This window comes from Chanos chanos, chromosome 7 (assembly GCF_902362185.1).
Source record: "Chanos chanos chromosome 7, fChaCha1.1, whole genome shotgun sequence".
Classification (NCBI taxonomy): domain Eukaryota; kingdom Metazoa; phylum Chordata; class Actinopteri; order Gonorynchiformes; family Chanidae; genus Chanos; species Chanos chanos.
This window is the reverse complement of record NC_044501.1, coordinates 21,469,399-21,489,350: the sequence shown is the minus strand read 5'-3', so window position 1 is coordinate 21,489,350 and position 19,952 is coordinate 21,469,399. Positions and strand designations below refer to the sequence as shown.

At 39.1% G+C, this 19,952-nt stretch overlaps 1 protein-coding gene and 1 pseudogene across 1 annotated transcript; one reads left to right on the top strand and one right to left on the bottom strand.

Moving 5' to 3' along the window:
- Positions 1-1,255: 1,255 nt before the first annotated feature.
- Positions 1,256-8,276, bottom strand: LOC115816102 (NACHT, LRR and PYD domains-containing protein 3-like; the record flags this gene model as incomplete). The annotated part of the gene is made up of 6 exons (XM_030779070.1): positions 6,370-8,276; positions 5,867-6,040; positions 4,044-4,217; positions 2,124-2,297; positions 1,923-1,969; positions 1,256-1,782 (listed from the first exon to the last, which is right to left on the bottom strand). Coding segments are annotated over exons 1-6 (3,003 nt in total), but the record flags the coding sequence as incomplete, so codon positions are not given.
- Positions 8,277-13,278: 5,002 nt separating this feature from the next.
- On the top strand, positions 13,279-15,491 carry LOC115816101 (uncharacterized; annotated as a pseudogene).
- The last annotated feature ends 4,461 nt before the right edge of the window (positions 15,492-19,952 follow it).

Below are 19,952 nucleotides of genomic sequence, written 5' to 3'. Positions count from 1 at the left end.
CAAAAACAATTTTTTAAAAGTATTCACTGAAACAAAATTACAATTTATTACAATTAAGAATGTCTCTATGAGTGTGTGGAAAGAATTACAGAAAGCGTATACGAGAAAGTCATGCAGAAAGAGGGAGTGTGTGTACGTGATACAAATTTAAGTTACATTCAAGTACATTTATTTAAATTCAAATTTAAATTTTAAATATTATGTGTGCCATACAGAGATTCACTCTGTGAACTCGGCCCTTCTCAACTCACTCAGATAGTGGGATAATACAGACATACACTCTCAGGGGTTTCCGGCGACAAAAAAAAAAAAAAAAAAAGTGGGAGCATTCATACACTTATTGGTAAAATTAAAAATATACACATTACAGTTGATTCTAATGAATGCCATCAATGTCAATCTTCTCACCTCTTTTAGTGAAAGTGTATCCTCAGCAAACATTCTGAAATGTATATTTGTGAGTATGGTATAAACAACAACATAAAAAGAGAAATATTAATTTCTAGAGTTGCGTAACTACTGCCAATAATTTGGGGAAGAAGTTTGCAAGAACATTCCGGAAGGTTAATTAAGTCGAATCAAAATTAAATTAAAGTACCTCACCAAGAAAATATCATTGTGGAGCCATGGATGGAAAACAGCTCTACACTCATCCCAAAGACAAGCTGCAATAGTGTGTGTGTGTGTGTGTGTGTGTGTGTGTGTGTGTTGTCTACCTCACGAAGAGAGAGTGAGTGAGAGAAAGTGTATAGTGTGTACCCCAGGACTGTGTGAGTCTGGGTCTGTGTGTGTCTGAATTTTTAACACATTTATTGTGACAGAAGAATAACACTGAATCAGAAAAAAACATACATTTCAAGAAAACAATAAAATACACAAAATAAAGTGAAATGAGTGGAATGAAATACAAATACACAAATCTCAAGCAGTAAATATAAACTTATAAACACAAGTAAATCTGTAAATCTTTAAACTGTTTTGTGCGTGTGCGTGTGCGTGTGCGTGTGTGTGCATGTGTGTATGTGAGAGAGAGAGAGAGAGAGAGAGAGAGCAAAAATTGAATTTCTAACACAAAAACAGTATAACTTACTATTCATGATAAAGTGAAATACACACAATAATGAACAGGAAAAGGAAAAGTAAAGTAAAAATGAAAATAATACAGATAATAAATATACACCCAAGGTAAAATCAGGGGAGAGAGGGAGCACATATCTCAGAGCTGTGTGTGTGTCTGTTATTGGGTGTGTTTTATCTGACACAGAGACACTGAGGACTGTAAACTATAGAGCCTAAAACCTGCATATAGGGGCTCTGTGAATGTACAGTAGAATGTGTGTAGGTGTTCTGGGCGTTTCTTAGAGGAGATCCTGTAAAAGGATACAGTTCCTGACAGCCAGTCCAGATACACTCCTATTTTGCAGCCAGGTGTGACAGGTATGGAATTGCTCTGTTTATTGTGACAGGCAGAGAAACTTGAGCGAGAGCAGATCAGACTCCAGGACTTTTCATTGTATCCAAGCCTACAGTTGTCACTCTCTCCTTTCCTCCCTATTCCTTTATAGGTCACTGCTATGTTAACAACTTCAGCCTGATATAATGAAACCTCCCAGTAACAGCGTCCAGTCAGACTCTCTCTACACACAACCTGAGGCTCCTTCTCAAATCTCTCTGGATGATCAAGATATGACTGAATGTCTCCCCGTGTCACCGTTCTGTGCCCGTCAGACAGAGAAAGGTGCTTGTGTGCTGTGTTTGGGTCCAGTGTAAGTTCACAGGCATCTACAAGGAAGAGGAAAAATGAGAGATGACAACATATTTCACAGTATCAACTGTGTGTGAGTGTGTGTGTGTGTGTGTGTGTGTGTGTGTGTGTGTGTGTGTGTGTGCGTGTGTGCATGCATGCGTGCTTGTTCACTCACATTTTCTTAGTCCTGGTTTGATCCTGGACTGTCCTCCATTGTCCACACTACAGGAACACAGAACAGACAGTGGATGAGTCTCTGAAGTATGCACATAGACACACAGACACAAACTGTCTCTCTCTTTCTCTCTCCTTCTCTCTCTCTCTCTCTCTCTCTCTCTCACACACACACACACACACACACACACAGAGCACTGACTTAAGTGTATTCAGCTGACAGTGTGGATCCTCCAGTCGAGCAGAGAGCAGCCCTACTCCTAAGTTTCCTGGGTGATTGTAGCTGAGATCCAGCTCTCTCAAGTGTGAGGGGTTTGAACACAGAGCTGAAGCCAGTAAAAAACAACTCTCCTCTGTCACTAAACAGCCAGACAACCTAGAAAAGAGAGAGAGAGAGAGAGAGAGAGAGAGAGAGAGGGAGAGCGAGAGGTGAATCCTTGTGAATCCTACACTTTTGGACATTTTATAAGCTTTCAAGTCAATATTTAAAAAATATGGACTATCCAGAGGCCAGTTTGCCTTTTTAAATCACCTGGTCCTTTTCATCATTGTGATTCAATGTAAAAGTATGAATCTACTTTACCCTAGACGTTGACTTTAATAAATTATGTTATGTTTTATTAAAAATAAACATATAATTGTTAAGGGCGTGCAAAAATATTGTTTTTGTATTTGATCTTTCTTTTATTTATTTATTTTTTTAATTTGTTTGATTCAATATCGATCTGTAAAATTTATGGAACGATCTTTTAGGCTAATATGCATTTTTTTCTCTGGCTTTCTAGGTTCATTTCAATGGTTAAACATAGCCAGAGAACTAAACAGACTATAGTATTAAAGGCAATTACTAGTTTTTGACGGCCAGTGTGGCTGTTAATATTGCAGAATTCCAGCCATATAGAACAACTAACAAACATATGTTTTAAATAGCCATATAATAGCCTACATTTAAACAAAATAAAACACAACACACAAACACTATGATCCAACAAATGTACTTTATCAAAAGTAGTCAGCATGAGTGAACTCTTTGCAACTCTTCGCAAGCTTTGCAAACTGAACATATAGGCTGCAACAATAAAATAAAACAAATAGTCTTGCTATTGTTAATTAAATAAAGACAATAACCTACATTAAATGTATGTCTCTTTGCATTCTACGCTCATCAAATTAAATAACTTGAAAATAGGCTAAACGAAGAAACAATAGGTCTAAAATAAAATAATAGGCTGGTCGGTCCGAATTCCAAAACTGAGTTTGTCAAATTCCCACTTATTTGCAGCGTGACTTCATTGCACCATCACTTGGTTTTTTAAAAAACTGGCCGAGGGATGTCTGCTCTGACATTTTGGATTCGTGTTAATATGCAGAGTTAAGCCAAAGCACAGGGCTATTGTGATGGATTGCGCATGGCATGCTATAGGCTTTTGATCTTGCACAGTGCTTAGTCACATGACCAAACACTCAATGAATTGTCGTTACAGCGGAGATAAAGCCAAACTTTTGCATAATGCAAGTTAATATTTAAGTTGTTATTTGTATTTAAGTTTGATAATGAACTCTGATTTATGTTTTGGCACAAAATCCTTGTGAAACATGGTATGTGACTTTTAGACTTGCCCATTTTATTTTCAGCTGTTCTTTTCAGTCAGAAGTCTTGAGCTTTGAAAAAGACAGGTTGGTTTTGCTTTTAAGGAACTATACCCATGTGTTTCTCAAATAAAAACATTTTGGTATACAAGCCTTTGACCTTTTCATTAGTGGTTTTCACAATTTGTATCCGGTGACTCTGCATTTGTAAATTTGTGTTCCCTTTAGAGTCTTTTAACCATCTCTCCAAATATGAAAGCTGCTAAATAGTATTTCATATCTCATTCCTATCCAATCGATATCAAATCGGAATAGAATAAAATCAGATTAAATCGAATCGTTAGTTTGGATTGAAACTAAATCTGTGCCAATACCCAGCCCTAATTATTATAACTTACATATTATTATAACTAAATTCATAGGCCAGCTACTGATAATAGCTGTAAAGATGCTGGGGAAATTCATCAATTTTTATGATCAATATGCCTTGTATACACTTTAATATGTATTTTCAGTTCCTACTAATACTGACCTCAGGATCTGCAGTTTACATTGAGGATCCCCCAGTCCCTCACAGAGCAGCGTAACTCCTGAATCCTGAAGGTCATTGTTACTCAGGTCCAGCTCTCTCAGTAGACAGTTTGCTGACTGGAGAACTGAAGCTATAGATGAGCAGGACTTCTCAGTGAAATTACAGAGAACAAGTCTGGTGAGAGAGAGAAAGAAAGACAGATAGATAGACAGACATACAGAACATACACTCATTTGGGGAGTCAAAAGTGCAGTGATATGATTTTTTAGATGACTGAAAAAAGTCTAAAATGCTGTAAATAATTAATTTAAACTTTTCATACACAGTGTAATTCTGTGTAACAAACAGAGTGTGCAAATTATTATGGACTGTTACACTTTACATTCCTCTGGTAGTTACTGCAATAATATTTTTGAAAACATAAAACTATATGTATATGTATATGTCTTGATGCATGCTCAACAATATAGGTAAGGATATCCCAGAAAGTTGAATCAGTTCATCTGGACACAAGGTTTAGTGGGAGAAACATTTCATCACTCATCCATGTGATTTTGTCAGTCTCAGCTGATTGCAACTATCCCCAACCTTATAAACAGCACAGTTGCATAATGACCGAAACCAGCATATTTGCATAACAACGAAACAAGTGATCAATATCATCTGCAAACTGGGTAATAACTAGAATCATGGCATTGTAAGATGGCGTAAGATGTACTCTTAGACTCTCCCTTTGGAGTTGGACTGAGGAGCTCTGACTACTGTGAACCTATAACAAATGCTGTATAGCGGGTCTTACACCAGTAGTACCCTTAAGTAGTAGACTTACTTTATCTAAAGATACATCATAAAAATGCCCACAAACTTGGTTGTGAGAAGCAGAGGTGTGGACTCGAGTCACCCGACTTCGAGGCGGTGGTGCACAGGTAAGAAAATGAGACATCGGATTATTGCATTCGGTTTAAAAGACTACGCTGTTGTAAACAGCAAACAGATGGCAATGTGTAAAACATGCGGGAACAGAATCACAGATGGTGAAGCAACAACCTTGTACGACACTTAAGGCTGCACAAAGACCGGTAAATTAAGTATAATTATGTGTACTTAATCTTTGGTAAATCATGGCTTAATGTTTAACTCATGGTTATGATGTCACTCCATACCACCAGCCAATCCTGTGTCTAGATTGCAAGGTACATGATAATGTTTAAGAAGAAAGGTGATCGCCTTCGAAGCGTATACTGGCGGTGCAATGTGTTTTGTTAATTTCGGAAATCAGAATGGTCAACAGAGATTAACTGACTGTAAAGCACAATTTCTTTGTAATTCCATCTAAAGTAGGCTACCCTACATTATGTTTCTGTCCCCCTGGTGCTTTGAAGGCTCCAGTTCTGGTGTCTGTGTTTTGACACTTCTAATTGCATCAAATTAGAAGTTGCGAAGTTGTGATGTAGCATACACTATGACATCGTGGTAACATCACTGCCTTTAGGCTTTCTGTTTCTGTCTCAAATTGTGGGAAAATGGTGCATTTAGCTGCCAGAAATAAGAAAATTTTCCCAGGGGAGGATGCCCCCGGACTCCCCTACAGGTCTGAGTGTTCTCGTGTTTTTGCCCCACTTTGAAACTTGTTCTGGTGCCACTGGTCTACATACCACCAAGGTGAACTGGTTTAGTCTTGACTCTTGGTTCACAGTGTTGGGGGATGGGTAATGTAATGTAATGCCAAATTGATGCTACCCTGTTGCCATGTCCCTGCCACAGTTATGTTCACAAATAATTGAATAAGATTCTGAATAAAATTTTCATCCAGAAATACTGACCTCAGTATCTCCAGTTTACAGTGTGGGCTCTCCAGTCCAGCACAGAGTAGCTTAACTCCTGAATCCTGAAGGTCATTGTCACTCAGATCCAGCTCTATCAGAGGACAGGTTGCAGACTGTAGTGCTGAGACCAAAGTTTCACAGTACTTCTCACTGAGTTTACAGGTTGTAAGTCTACAGAAAGCGAGGGAGAAAAAAAATATTTTATTGAAAGTTTGATCTTTCAACCACCATCTCCCATAAAATACTGCAATAGTACATTCTACAAATATAGCTCTTCCCAGAAGGTGTCATGGAGTATATACGACACTACAAGATTCATTCAGTATTAAAGACTGTGTTTACATTTGTTTCTACATTGCTAACGTGTACATAGATAAAATTGTGTAGTATATCTCTGTTGGTTGTTGGGTCTACAAATGGACTACTTTCATATAAATCATTGTTTGTATATATTTGCTATACATGCACTACTATGTGAAAGTTTGAAACTGAAAACTCACAGAGCCCTTCTACAGCACCTCACAGCTGGGAGCAGTCTCCTACGACCCTCATCTATCGTGTTGTATTTCTTTAGGTCCAACTCATCCAGCACCTCCTCTGACATCAGAAAGAAATAGGCCAGTGCTGTGCAGTGCGCAAGTGAAAGTTTAGTACTGTAATTGTGAGTTTCGACAAAAGCTTTGATTTCTTCATGAAGAGAACACTCATTCATTTCAGTCAAACAGTGCAGTAGATTAATCCATCTTTCAGGTGGTACATCATCTTTATTCAACTTTTTGATGTAACAGCTTATTTTGTTGATACTCTCTTGAGTACTTTGGGTGTGTTTCAGCAGGCCTTGTAAGAGTTTCTGGTTGGACTCCAGTGAGATGCCATGAAGGAAGCGAACAAAGAGATCTAGATGCCCATTCTTACTCTCTAAAGATTTATCCACAGCTCCCTCCAACAATTCATCTAATGGAACATTCTCTGGCTTCATTCTGGTCTCCCTGACGAGTTTCTCCATGATTTTTTTGGAAAATGCCCTGGTCTTTCTCTGCAAAAAATTCTCCAGTACCTCCATGTTCTTGTTTGCATAACAGCAAAACACATAGAGAGCAGCAAAGAACTCTTGAAGACTTAGGTGCACAAAGCAGTACACTTTCTTCTGATGAAGCACAGCTTCCTCCTTAAAGATCTCTGTGCAAATTCCAGAGTACACTGTGGCCTCACTAACATCAATGCCACATTCTCTAAGATCTTCATCATAAAATATGACATTGCCCCTCAATAACTGATTGAAAGCCAACTTAGCAAGTTTCAGAAACACATCCTTGTTTAATTCCAGAAGATTCTTTGAGTGTGTCTCAACCATTTCCTTATATTTCAGCTTATTTCTTTTTGTCTGAATGAGTAGGAAGTGTGTGTACATCTCCGTCAGAGTTTTAGGGATCTTGTTCCCATTGTCTTGGCGCAGCATTTCCTGAAGCACAGTGGCTGAAATCCTGCAGAACACTGGTATGCGACACATGATGTGGAGACTCACTGATGTTTTGATGTGTGAGATGATTCTGTTGGCTTGACTCTCATCTCTGATTTTTTTTCTGAAGTATTCATCTTTCTGTGGATCACTGAATCCTTGGATTTCTGTCATGCGACTGATGAACTGAGAAGGGATCTGACTGGTTGCTGCCGGTCTTGAGGTAATCCAGATGCGTGCTGAGGGAAGGAGATTTCCTTTAATGAGGTTTGATATCAGTATGTTCACTGATGATGTTTTGGTCACATTAAACAGCACCTCAGAAAAATCCAAGTGAAGTCGGCTCTCATCTAAACCATCAAAGATGAACAGTATTTTACAATCGTCATATTTCTTTGAATGCATTTTTTTCAGGTTTGGGTGAAACTCCTGCAGGAGTCCATGAAGACTGAACTGGTCATCTTTAATCAAGTTTAGTTCTCGGAAAGGAAGAATGAACATGAAATTAATGTCCTGATTGGCCCTTCCTTCTGCCCAGTCCAGAATGAATTTCTGCACAGAGACTGTTTTTCCAATGCCAGCGATGCCTTTGGTGAGCACAGTTTTGATTCCTTTCTCTTCTTTTCTTTTGATATCCTTAGAGGTAGGATGGTCATCTTCTTCAGGTCCATTGGTTGGCAAGAGTTTGAAGATGTCATTGCAGTTGATTAGTTTGTCTTGAGAAATTTGTGTGCTGGGGGCTATTTCCATCTGCATAACCTCATATTTCTCATTCACTCCTTGACCCTCTCCCTCTGTGATGTAGAGCTCTGTGGAAATGCTACTGAGGAGAGTTTGATTGTCTTTCACTGCAACACTCTCAAATAAATACTCATACTTGTTTTTTAAGGTGATTTTATGATCCTCGGTGATACTCAATAGGCCATCATATGACCCAGACAAAGACATGTTGGGATGTACGTTTGGCCAACACCTGAACTGATGCTGAGTTCGACATAAGAGCCCACTGCAGGGAGAAATATATAGAGGGGGAGAGAGAGAGAGATAGCGAGAGAGAGAGAGAGAGAGAGAGAGAGAGAGAGAGAGAGAGAGAGAGAGAGAGAGAAAGAGAGGATTACCATTCTTTTATTCTGAGGTAAAATTTGCACTGAGACAAAATATTATGTGAAACAGATTCAATTTTTCAACTAGTACAGGATAATACGTCAGAAAATGAACATTGTCACAGCGTTGGGAAGATAAATGTCAAAACTAGATTCTAAACTATACTTCAGAATCTGATCTCTAATCTTCTACCTGTACAAGATTAAAGCTTAGATCTGCCTCAAGCAATAAATAGCATTTCCATTTACTGGTGATCAGGTCAGTATTTCTATTTATAAAATGTAACTGGGTCAAAAGCAGTCGTAAAAAGTGTAGCAGTTTATTCTCATTGTCTAAGACACAATAAACATGCTGCCTCTTTGACCTCTGCTGTGCCAGAAGAGAAAGTGGGTGCTAATACTGTATGCAAGTTATAGCAGCCAGAGGCTAATTACATCATGGTTATTGTTGTACTTGTATCACAGTACCTTAAGCACCCTATCACAGAATTCTATCAAAAATTTCACTTTTCTGTTAGATGTATTTTTTGGATACTGTCCTTAGATCAAATGTCTAGGAATCCAAACAAGTATTATTAGAATAATTGTTTTCTAAGCTAAGAATAGAAATGACTGACATGTGTCAAACTATTGGTCAGGCTGGTTCACAAACTGGGACGGTTGTAACGCCTTATATTTCAAAAACATAGATCATCAACGTCATATAAAATTTGGATAACAACAAACCAAAGGATGTCTGGTGACACACTTTATCATTTATCATTTGGGTCTGTCATCATTTATATAGATATATATCATTTGGTACGTAGTGCCTTTGAGCATGGCACCTGACCCCCAATTGCTTCCTGGGCGCTGCAGCTGTGGCTGCCCAATGCTCCAGGTGTGTGTGTGTGCTCATGGGCCTTAGTGTGTGTACTTACTTGCTCACCGCTGTTAGTGTGCGTGTGTGTGTGTTCATCACTCCCTTGAATGGGTCAAATTGCAGTGGTCAAATTTCACCATTGTGTGCATTAATAAAGGGATTAAACTTAACTTAAACTTTTCTTAAAGGGAACATGAGTTCATTATGGAAATCACAACATAGTGATACATTGACACATTCAGTGTTTAGGCATTTTAGCCACAGTGCTACAACATTTGGGGGTGTCCCTTCAAGGCAATAAAAGAAATGGCCACAATAACGTGAATGGTAATCAGTCATGTGTTCAAAATGAAAAAGATTATTTAATTATGTATATTTCGGACATGTTACAGCTGTCCCCGGCATGTATGCTGGGGCAGTTGTAACAGTGGAGTGACTGTATTTAAATCAATATTGCAACCTGTACATATTTCATAAAACCACTTAAATGCACTGTTTCAGTAGTTGACACACTGAAGTTTATAATATAGCAAATTGGCTATTCCAGTGCAAATGTTTTTTTATTTATTGGAAAAATACCATAAAGCGTTACAACCCTCACTTGGTCTCCCCTAACTACCAGTGACAGCAGTATTGTGGCTGATTCTGAAAGACCTAAAACTCCAACTGACCTGAAGTAATGTTGACAAGTTTCCAACACAGTGGTTCCTTCATACTCTGAAAGTTCACAGACTATGCTGATAATGTTGGATAATGCAAAAGATCTCGTGACTACAAAACACACCCAACTGACCTGAGGAACTGTTGAAAAACCTCCAATGCAAAAGATTCTGACTCTGATGACTATGAGAAACTCTAAGGCTAAGTTCACACTGCATGCAAAAGTGGCCCACATGCGATTTTTGCTCATATGTGACTCAGATCTTTTTTTTTTTTCATAGCAGTGTGAACAGCATAAATCACATTGAATCTGATCTTTTCAATTCCGATTTGGGCCACTTTCATATGTGGTCCTAAATTGGATACAGGTCTGATTTTTTGCAATGTGGCCTCAATTTGATGGAGTGATCCCTCTTCATAGACTCTGATCTGGTTATTTGAGATCTTGGTCTCTTAGATGAAGGTCTGGGAAAATTAACCAGTTAAGTAGATGCATGATATACAGCGCGTGTCACACAAAATGGCCTGTGTGGCAGAGTGAAAAATAAAGAATCATCTGTTAAAACTGTCCTGATAACCCTTTACAGTTTACAGTTAAACTACTGAATCAGTATGAAATTTCCTGTTGTTTGAAAAGGACCTGCTACATAATGAACATTTAAATGGTTGGAAGGCTTACTAAAAATTACTAACCAATAACCGATTTTCTTTTTTAAACAAAAAGGCAAATTCAAAAGTTCAGTTAACCATAAATATTCAGTCTCACCACTGTTTCACCATATTTGCCCAACAGAGCTGGCTGCTAGCAACAAGCCCTAAAAAGCAGTCTGTGCTAACCTTTACTTTCCAGAGGCACAACAATTTACATATCTGAAATGATTACAGCCAGTATCAAAGATCGCATAATAATGGCGTCTTCAGAATGTGATATCATGTCAGAAGACTGTAACAGCCTGGCAAGTGAAATTATACTGTTACACGGTTAATGATTTAAAAAACATTAAGAAATGTGGACTTGCCACATCATGACTACATATACATAATATTCTGGTTATATTTAAGTTCAGCACGTTTCATTCAAAATACATGATTTGATATACCTACACTACAGTCAACTGTAGAATTATTGGCAGCTTTCGTGAAAATGAGCTAAAAAGAACCACATGTGCAATGAGTGATATTTTGGGCTTAAACAAATGCTTCATGCTTTTATTTTCAAACAGATTTGTGGAACAACATAAAGTTTCCCTTTAGTAACACAAATTTTTGTGAAAATGCAGATTCCAAAAATATCGACACCCCAATTTTTAGTATTTGGTGGAGCATCCCCTGGCAAGAATGACAGTACTCAGCCTCTTTCTGTAGTGTTTAACAAGGTTGGAGAGCACTTGTGGAGGGATCTTGGACCACTCTTCCATGCAGAACATTTCCAACTCATCGAGATTCTTGCATTTTCTCTTGTGAACTGCCCTCTTCAACTGAGACCACAGATTTTCAATTGGGTTCAGGGCTGGAGACTTAGAGGGCCATTGCAAAACCTTGCTTTTTGTATTGCTGCAACCACTTCTTTGTCGATTTTGATGTGTGCTTCACGTTATTTTCTTGTTGGAAGACCCAACCACGGCCCAGTTTCAGCCTTCTGGCAGAAGAAACAAGATTTTGGGCTAAAATGTTCTGTTATTGAATGGAATTCATTATGCCACTGACCTTAACAAGAGCTCCTGGACCACTGGCAGCAAAACAGGCCCAAAGCATCAAAGAGCCACCACCATATTTCACTGTGGGTGTGAGGTGCTGTTCTTTGAATGCAGTCCCCTTTTTTCACCAAACATGACAATGGTGTGTGTGGCCAAAAAGCTCATTTTTTGTCTCATCTGACCACAACACATGATTCCACTTGTAACTCCAATGTTGCTTGGCAAAGTTCAGATGCTGGGATTCTCGTCTTGTTCTCATTAAGGGCATCTTTTGTGGAACTCGTCCAAAAAGCTTCTGGTCACGAAGGTGGCATCTTACTGTTGATTTTCAACTGGTGAAACCCCAAGATTCAACTAAATTTTGCTGTTGTGAAACCGCAATCTTTGGCCTCCTCTTTGCCTCACTCGGCATCCTCCTCACTGTGCATGGGGCCAATATGCAGATGTGTTGCCTTCCTGACAAATATTCAACAGTTCCATGCTTTTCAAACTGTTTTTACTATGGCCCTAACTGTGCTTACTGTTAATTTAAACTGAATTCATATGTTTTTGAAGCCATTCCCCTATGCAGTTAAACAGCTTTTTTCTCATTTGAGTTGAGAGCTCTTTGGTTTTACTCATGTTGGTGGATGACAAAAGGATTTTACCTGTGTGTTACCTCATATTTACACCCCTGTGAAAAAGTAAACGGTCATAGACAACAGTGAAGTTCCTAGACACTAAAAGCAATATCAAGGAACATATTTCCCCCTAAAGACGCAAATTTCTTTGGTTTTATTTATAGTATACTTCGAGGGTGCCAATAATTTTGCCACATATGTGTCTGACTAAAGAAAACTATTCCGAAAATAAAACAACACTTTTGCAGGAATGATTTTTATTAAATGCATAGTTATCAGTTTCTCCAGACACTTGAAGAAAATTAGAATCATTATACATGTTATCTATGTTATATTAATGTTTTTGCTCACTTTCTTGAACTTTCTTGAGGGGTGCCAATATTTCTGGAGTTGATTGTACATCACTCCAATATGAACAATTTGTCTTTGACTGGGCACACACACACTTACACTATCAGTGTGAATATAAACATTTTACAGACAGAGCTAATAGAATCACTCACTGTGGATCAGAAGGGACTGGTTCACTGCTGAAGAATGGTGGATTAATCATGGAGCTGTTACTCCTCTCAGATACACAACTGGGCATTGGAGATTCTTGTCTCTGTGTCCTGTAGTCAACAGGATCCTCCTCCTCACACTTCCCATCACAGTTTCTCTCATGGGCAGTACTCGCCTTCTCATACTGTTCAGACTGACTTTTTTTAGAGACAATGTCCCCCTCCTCACTGTCCACAGAATGAATCAGTTTAGTGTTCTCCATTTTTAAAAGGAGACTTGATTAGGTGCTGGGGCACAGAGAATGCATCTGTTTTGATCCTGTGGGCACACACACACACACACACACACACACAAAACATAGTTAACAATAACAGCCAGACCCAGTGAAACCCAGTCATAAACAGAATGTTATATGAAGACCAAATCTATATTGTAAGGTTGCAATGTTTCTTCATTTAATTCTGTTCAGATTCACTCCGAACGCTAATTCATCGCTAAGCCTTAGACATGTATCCAGAGTGCTTAAAGTGGCTGTTACTAAACCATCTATTAACAAACCAGATTTTGATCCAAATGTTCTGTCCAGCTGCATGTCTAGAATCTTCCTTTGTGTCTAAAATCTTAGACAAGGCTGGGGTCAGTCAGCTTTGATCACTCTTACAGCAGAACAACATTTACTAATTTTTTCAGTTCAACTTTAGACAGCATAGAAACTGCTCTTGTCAAGGTCTTGAATGATTTACTCCTTGTCTCAGATTGCAGTTGCATATCTTTGTTAGTGTTATCAGATTTAATTGCAGCTTTTGATTCTATAGATCGTGATAAATACACCTGCTAAACAGGCTGGAAAACCTCTTTGGCAAGGGTAGACATGCACTGTCCTGATTTAAATCATGTGTAACTGATGGTTACCAATTTATTATGTGTCTGTAAATTTTAAAATCCAGGTTTCTATCCTACCACGCATTGCTAGTCCTTCAGTCATTCAGTCCATCGGTAGTCCTTAACACGGTAGTCTTTAACACAACTTGGCATCACGCCAGGGTTGCCACACTACTCAGTGACACTAATATGTGTGAAACACTGAGGCGAGATCCCACCAGTGGATACAAGAAGGAGTCTTTAGAATGTCTGCAACAGCTACAGAAGGAGGAAACATCAGCTGTGAGCAATATCATCACCTATATCCTGGAGAAGCCATCCCATACATGTATGGACTCCCCAAGATTCACAAGGAAGGAGCTCCTCTCAGGTCCATCATCAGCAGCGTTAACTCAGTTACCTGCAACATTGCCAAACGTTGCTACCGTCTTAGCTCCTTTGGTTGGTAACACTCCTCACCACATTCAAAACTCCAAGGACTTTGTGAACAAGGTTTGAGGATTGAAACTGGACCCAGATCAAACCATGGTGTCCTATGGTGTAACCTCACTGTTCACATGCATCCTTATTACGGAGGCAGTGAAAACCCTAAAGCAACGACTGCTACAGGACAACACCCTTAATAATAGAACCAACCCCAGCCAAGACCAGATATGCGAACTGCTGGACCTTTGTCTGAATACCACCTATTTACAGTACAACAGAGGGTTTTACAGACAAAAGCATGGCTGTGCCATGGGCTCACCGGCATCTCCCATTGTGGCCATCCTCTACAAGGAAGAAGTAGAAAGCAGACCCCTGAGCTCCTTTAGAGGAACAGCACCAAGCCACCGGTTCAGATATGTGGATGACACATGGGTCAAGATTAAAACCCAGGAAGTGCAAGCTTTCACAGAACACATCAACTCTGTGGACAATACCATTAAGTTCACACAAGAGGACGTCAAGAACAACAGCTTGGCGTTCTTGGACTGTGCCGTGCACATTGAAGAAGACAGGCGCCTCCACATTGAGATATACAGGAAACCCACACATACAGACCAATACTTACTCTTCGACTCTCACCACCCACTTGAACATAAGCTAAGAATTATCAGAACCTTGCACCACCTAGCTTTTAATGTACCAACAATTACCAAGGCCCAAGAGAAGGAGCACAAACACCTGAAGGATGCACTTAAAGCTTGTGGATACCCCAACTGGACCTTTGTGAAAACAGCCACAAGATCCAGGAAGAACAACACTGCGGGTAGTGGAGAAAAGAAGAATAAACAAAACAACATCGTCATCCCATATGTGTCTGGAGTATCTGAGAAACTTGGGAGGATCTTCAACAAGCTCCACATCCCTGTGTTTTTCAAACCCACCAACACACTATGGCAGAAATTGTCCGTCCGAAAGACCACACACCCAAACACAAGAAAAGCAATCTAGTATATGCAGTCCAATGCAGCGAGGAATGCACAGACTTATACATTGGAGAAGCGAAACAACCTTTAAACAAACACAGGGCTCAACACAGGAAGGCCAGCTCCTCAGGTCAAGACTCAGTGGTGTACTTACACCTGAAGGACAAGGGACATTCCTTTGAGGACAACAATGCATGTATTTTGGATAGGGAAGACAGGTGGTTTGAAAGAGGGGTGAATGAAACCATCTACGCTAAAGGAGAAAAACCATCTTTCAACAGAAGAGGAGGTCTACAACACCACTTATTACCAACCTACAATACTGTTCTTTCATCCCTTCCCAGAAGATTTAACAACCATTCACACCTGGTCACATGTGACTTCAAAGACTGTCGTTACAATCAACCAGGAGAGCTAACAGTCAAGTGAAATGCCTTGACAATGACCCCACAGAGGTTAAATACTTGGGACTCCCCACCAGTCAGTCAGAACTGATGAAGCCTCTTGGATGAGAGGTGAAACATCTTCAAGTATCTACAACCAAGTCCAGTTGTCCTTGACTTAACCCTTCTTGGATAACCACTTAACATTATTTGAGAATAGCATTGTAAACATTAAATTTCACAACACTCCAATTCTCAGTCTACATTACTGCTTGAATGATGCACTAGGCAAGACAGGGCGATTTGGCAAAATGGAGATATTCTCATTTGGTCACACAGGTCCAAATAATATTCCATTTAAGCCCTCTATTAAGTCCTCTAACGATAAGATCAGAATCACTCTTATTTTCAGTGATGGATACCTCAAATCCTATATGGCTGACAGAACATAAAAGTATTTTCTTAATTGCTTAATATAAGAATAACCATCATCCACACATGATACAAAATTAACAGCAATAATAAACACCACTCATAAAACTGCTAGAGTAGGACAAAGAGCCAATTGTTTTTACATGGAAATGGTTAATGTATGCTCTAATGTATGCTCTATCTTATAACCACGTTTTTCCAATACTAACATTAAGAGCACAGTCAGAAAGCACGGTCAGAGAGGTTTTTGCGGGGCTAAATCCGCTCTTTCGTCAATATCACAGTCTATTTACAGTGGTTTGTTTACCATGACTTCGTTAACATACTCAGAACGAGGAGGGACCTTGTCTCTTAGGAAGAGACGCGGTTGGCATGTGCAAAATGTGACCATACAAATGTAAGTTGTTTTCGGAAAACCTCGGTTCAACGCTAAAATGCCTATGAACATAATGTTCCCAACAGAGGCAAGGCGCAATGTCCACTGACGCGATGTGACATCATTCCCTTAAGAAAGGGTGCTATACTTTTGCAGATACACTTTCGCGGTTCCTTCACTGTAGTCTGCAGTTCCCTGACGCTACTCAGTTTAACAGACAGCCTCACTCTGCAGGGGATTCCCGGAGAAAACTCTGACTCGACACCAGTGATCGGGGCCTTAACGTCCACCTAGTCTCTAAAATTCTCTTCCGATGAGACGTCCAGAGCTCAAGTGAGAAAAAGGTTTCGATGATAGTAAACTCCGGCAAATTTATCACAAAGGATCACAGAAATCTTTTGTTCTTTTTGACAGAGGCTATCCGCCAAAGGCCTAAATATTCTTGCTAAATCGGTAAATGTTATTAAAATCACGCAACCTACGGTAAATGCGATGAAAAAAACTACACCTTTATATTTGTTTACGGGGAATTTGAAAGACTTTACATCTGTCAGTGTAATACAATGCCTGCTTTTGGTCAAAATTACGTCCGTTCATGGTAATTGTTTCTTTAGTTTACAGTAACTTGAAACAAACTCGAATGTAATGAGTTCAAAGTCGAGAATTTGTCAGCAATGCATACAAAAACAAACTTACCCCAGTTTGGGCAAATAAACCTCATGTAACATTAAAAAGTGTTTAGCATGTTCCCTTTATGAACACTTGCTAAATACCTTAAAATATTAAAATTGAGCAGGGTTGCTTTTCTCCTCTCGATACATTTCAAACACAGGAAATGGTGTTTGTTAACACACCACCCACTTTCGGTTTCATTGTTGTTGCATCTCCGAACAAACCTCGTGTAGTTTTATATCCACGGAGACAGATCTGTTCCTATGTCGTGTCTTACACAACACGAAGATGGGAAATGTTTATTGAGTGAAATGACCCTGTGATTCAAGGTTTAAATTTGAAACTTACCTTAATTTAAAATGCATTTTACAATGACGTCTCAACGCACCTTAGAAAGAGCAAAACAACAGCAACAACAACGACAACAAAACATGTATCATAGAAAAAGCAGCTGTTTCATTTTTCTCTTTGTATTAATTACTTTATACTCGTTCTTTCACCGTCCTTGTGAGTGTGTGTGTGTGTGTGTGTGTGTGTGTGTAAGGGGGGGGGGGGGGGGTCAGTGTTCTTCAGACATCAGGTGGTTCCTGTTTACCCATTAACACATAATGCATTCATCTAGACATCTAGAATGACTTACAGTTAGTTACGTATTAAAAGCATAGATTAAATTGATTAAAAAAAAAACAGTTCTGATCAGCAGAGATTAGTTGAAACTACACCTCCTCCCAGGCAGATGTTGCATGCTGAACTATTACTCCTTACACATAAATGACTAGGCCAGGCACTTAGGGTTAATCTGCAAAATCTACAAATGATCCTTCAGTAAAGAAAGCCAATTAGTTCCCATGTACAGTAGAGGTGGTACAGTGGCAAGGTTTTGTCAGGAGTAGAGTTCTAACTAGCTCAACTTGACTCTTATTACTATTTACAGACCTCTTGAACCATATGCTGATTTTCTTAAGCAACTTGCAGATTTTTTTGTCATATCATGTAGTTACTTTAGTTAATGCTGTGATCATTTGTGACTTTAACATTCACACGGGGAATGCGAATGATAAACTGAAATCAGCTTTTGCTGATATGCTTAACTTTGTATGAACTAAACAAAATGTCACAGGACCCCTTCACTATCGTAATCATACTCTAGACCTCGTTTTGTCCTTTAGTGCTGATAACATATCCACTTTGCCTCAAGATAAAGATATCACAGATCAAAACTACACAGATATTCTTTTGTGTAAGTTGCATTCAGCCAATAATATTTGTTCTATGCCCCTTTAGAACTAGTCAGACAATAACATCAACCACCAAAGATTTCATAAATGACTTCCATGGTTCATCCCCACTGCTTAGTGTGCCATTGGGAGGAACAGAGTTTAAGTGAAAAATTATATAGCTTGATTCAGTAATCATATCCAAGAACCACAGATCTCATTACAGTGCAGTAGTGATGACTTTATGATGTTCTTTAGTGGCAAGGTTGAGAACAATAGGAAGAAAATTGGAAGCAGTAAACCTGTAGTTGCAGAATTTCAGGTAAGTGACACAAATGTTATTAAACCCCTGGAAAACATAAATTCCTTCTCTTGTATTGGGCTTGATGAGTTAAAAAAAACCCATCAAAATCCTCATTGAGTACACCTACAGTGACCCAATGCCCACAAAGCTATTGAAAGAGATACTTCCTGCAATATCAGAACACTTGCTAAGCATCATTAATTTATCTTTATATCTCTGATGTGCACCTACAGCATTTGAAGTAGCAGTTAATAGACCACTAATCAAGAAACCTGATCTTAACCCATGTGAACTCACTAACTATAGACATATTTCAAACCTTCCATTCATTTTTAAAATATTAGAAAAAAAAGAGTCTTTTCAACCGTGCTCCTTCCTACAGAGAAATGGTGTAAATGAAGATTTTCGATAGGACCTAAATCTGAACTGAAACACAGGGACAACGCAGGTCAGAGTAATTTATGATCTGTCTCTGTCCTCTGTTCAATGATGTATCTCTTTACTTGTACTAATAGAATTTAGTGTTTAGTAACTAACTTAATGTGCTAATGCTAATGCTAACTTAGATCTTATCTGATCTTATATGACCAAGTCTCAAAAGGGGGAGCTCATCCTCCTCTGGTTTGCCCAGGGTGGTTGGATTAATTGAGAGAAAATTGTTAATAATCTAGTTAATAATTTCATTAAGATTAGTTAACAGATTATTGCGTAAAGACCAATTGAAGAGATTTATGAAAGTCAGAGTCCTTAAAATACTAAAATGTCAGAAAGTTTTTTATTAAAAAAACAGTCAAGGCTTACAGAGCGGAGGGACAGCATACACTTTTTCATGGCTGGCATGGCAGTTATCATGACAGTTAAGCAAGCAGAGTGGGTTGAACTGGATCATGGCTGGCAGGGATCACAGTTATATTCAGCAGGATGTGCAGTGGCAAATGAACTAGATTGGGTAGGCTGGTTCCCAGGAAGGTTTCACTTCATCAGAGTAGAAAGGGAAAACAGAAAAGGGAAAAAAGAAAAGGGAAGAAAATGAGAGAATAATGATTATGTGAGGAATGGGAAATGGAGTGTATGCATTACATAGTTAACTGAGTGCAATATAGGACTCTAGCAGGCTTTGGTAGGGCAGCCTAAAGAAAAGGGGTGGAGACAGAGACACAAGGGCTCCATAAGACACCAGCACCCCACCAACACATCGTCAACTAACAGGAGAGATCACATGTAATGGGAGAGTAACAATACTGGCAGTCTAGTTCACTGAAAAGCTGTGTCACTTGTAGGGGTCGTCAGGCCCGTAGAACATATTACCCATAATTCCCTGCTTGACCGCATGGGTAATCTGTACCCATCTTCTCAGATTTCACTGTAACGGTATTGGATACAGCAATGGAGCCAAATACCAGATGCAGTGATGACGCAATTTTCGCCATAAAACCGCGGAAAATTCCAAACTCTCTCTCTTTCCAGCTCCGCAATTCTGCAACTCCCTAGCAGCGGCCCGCTCTA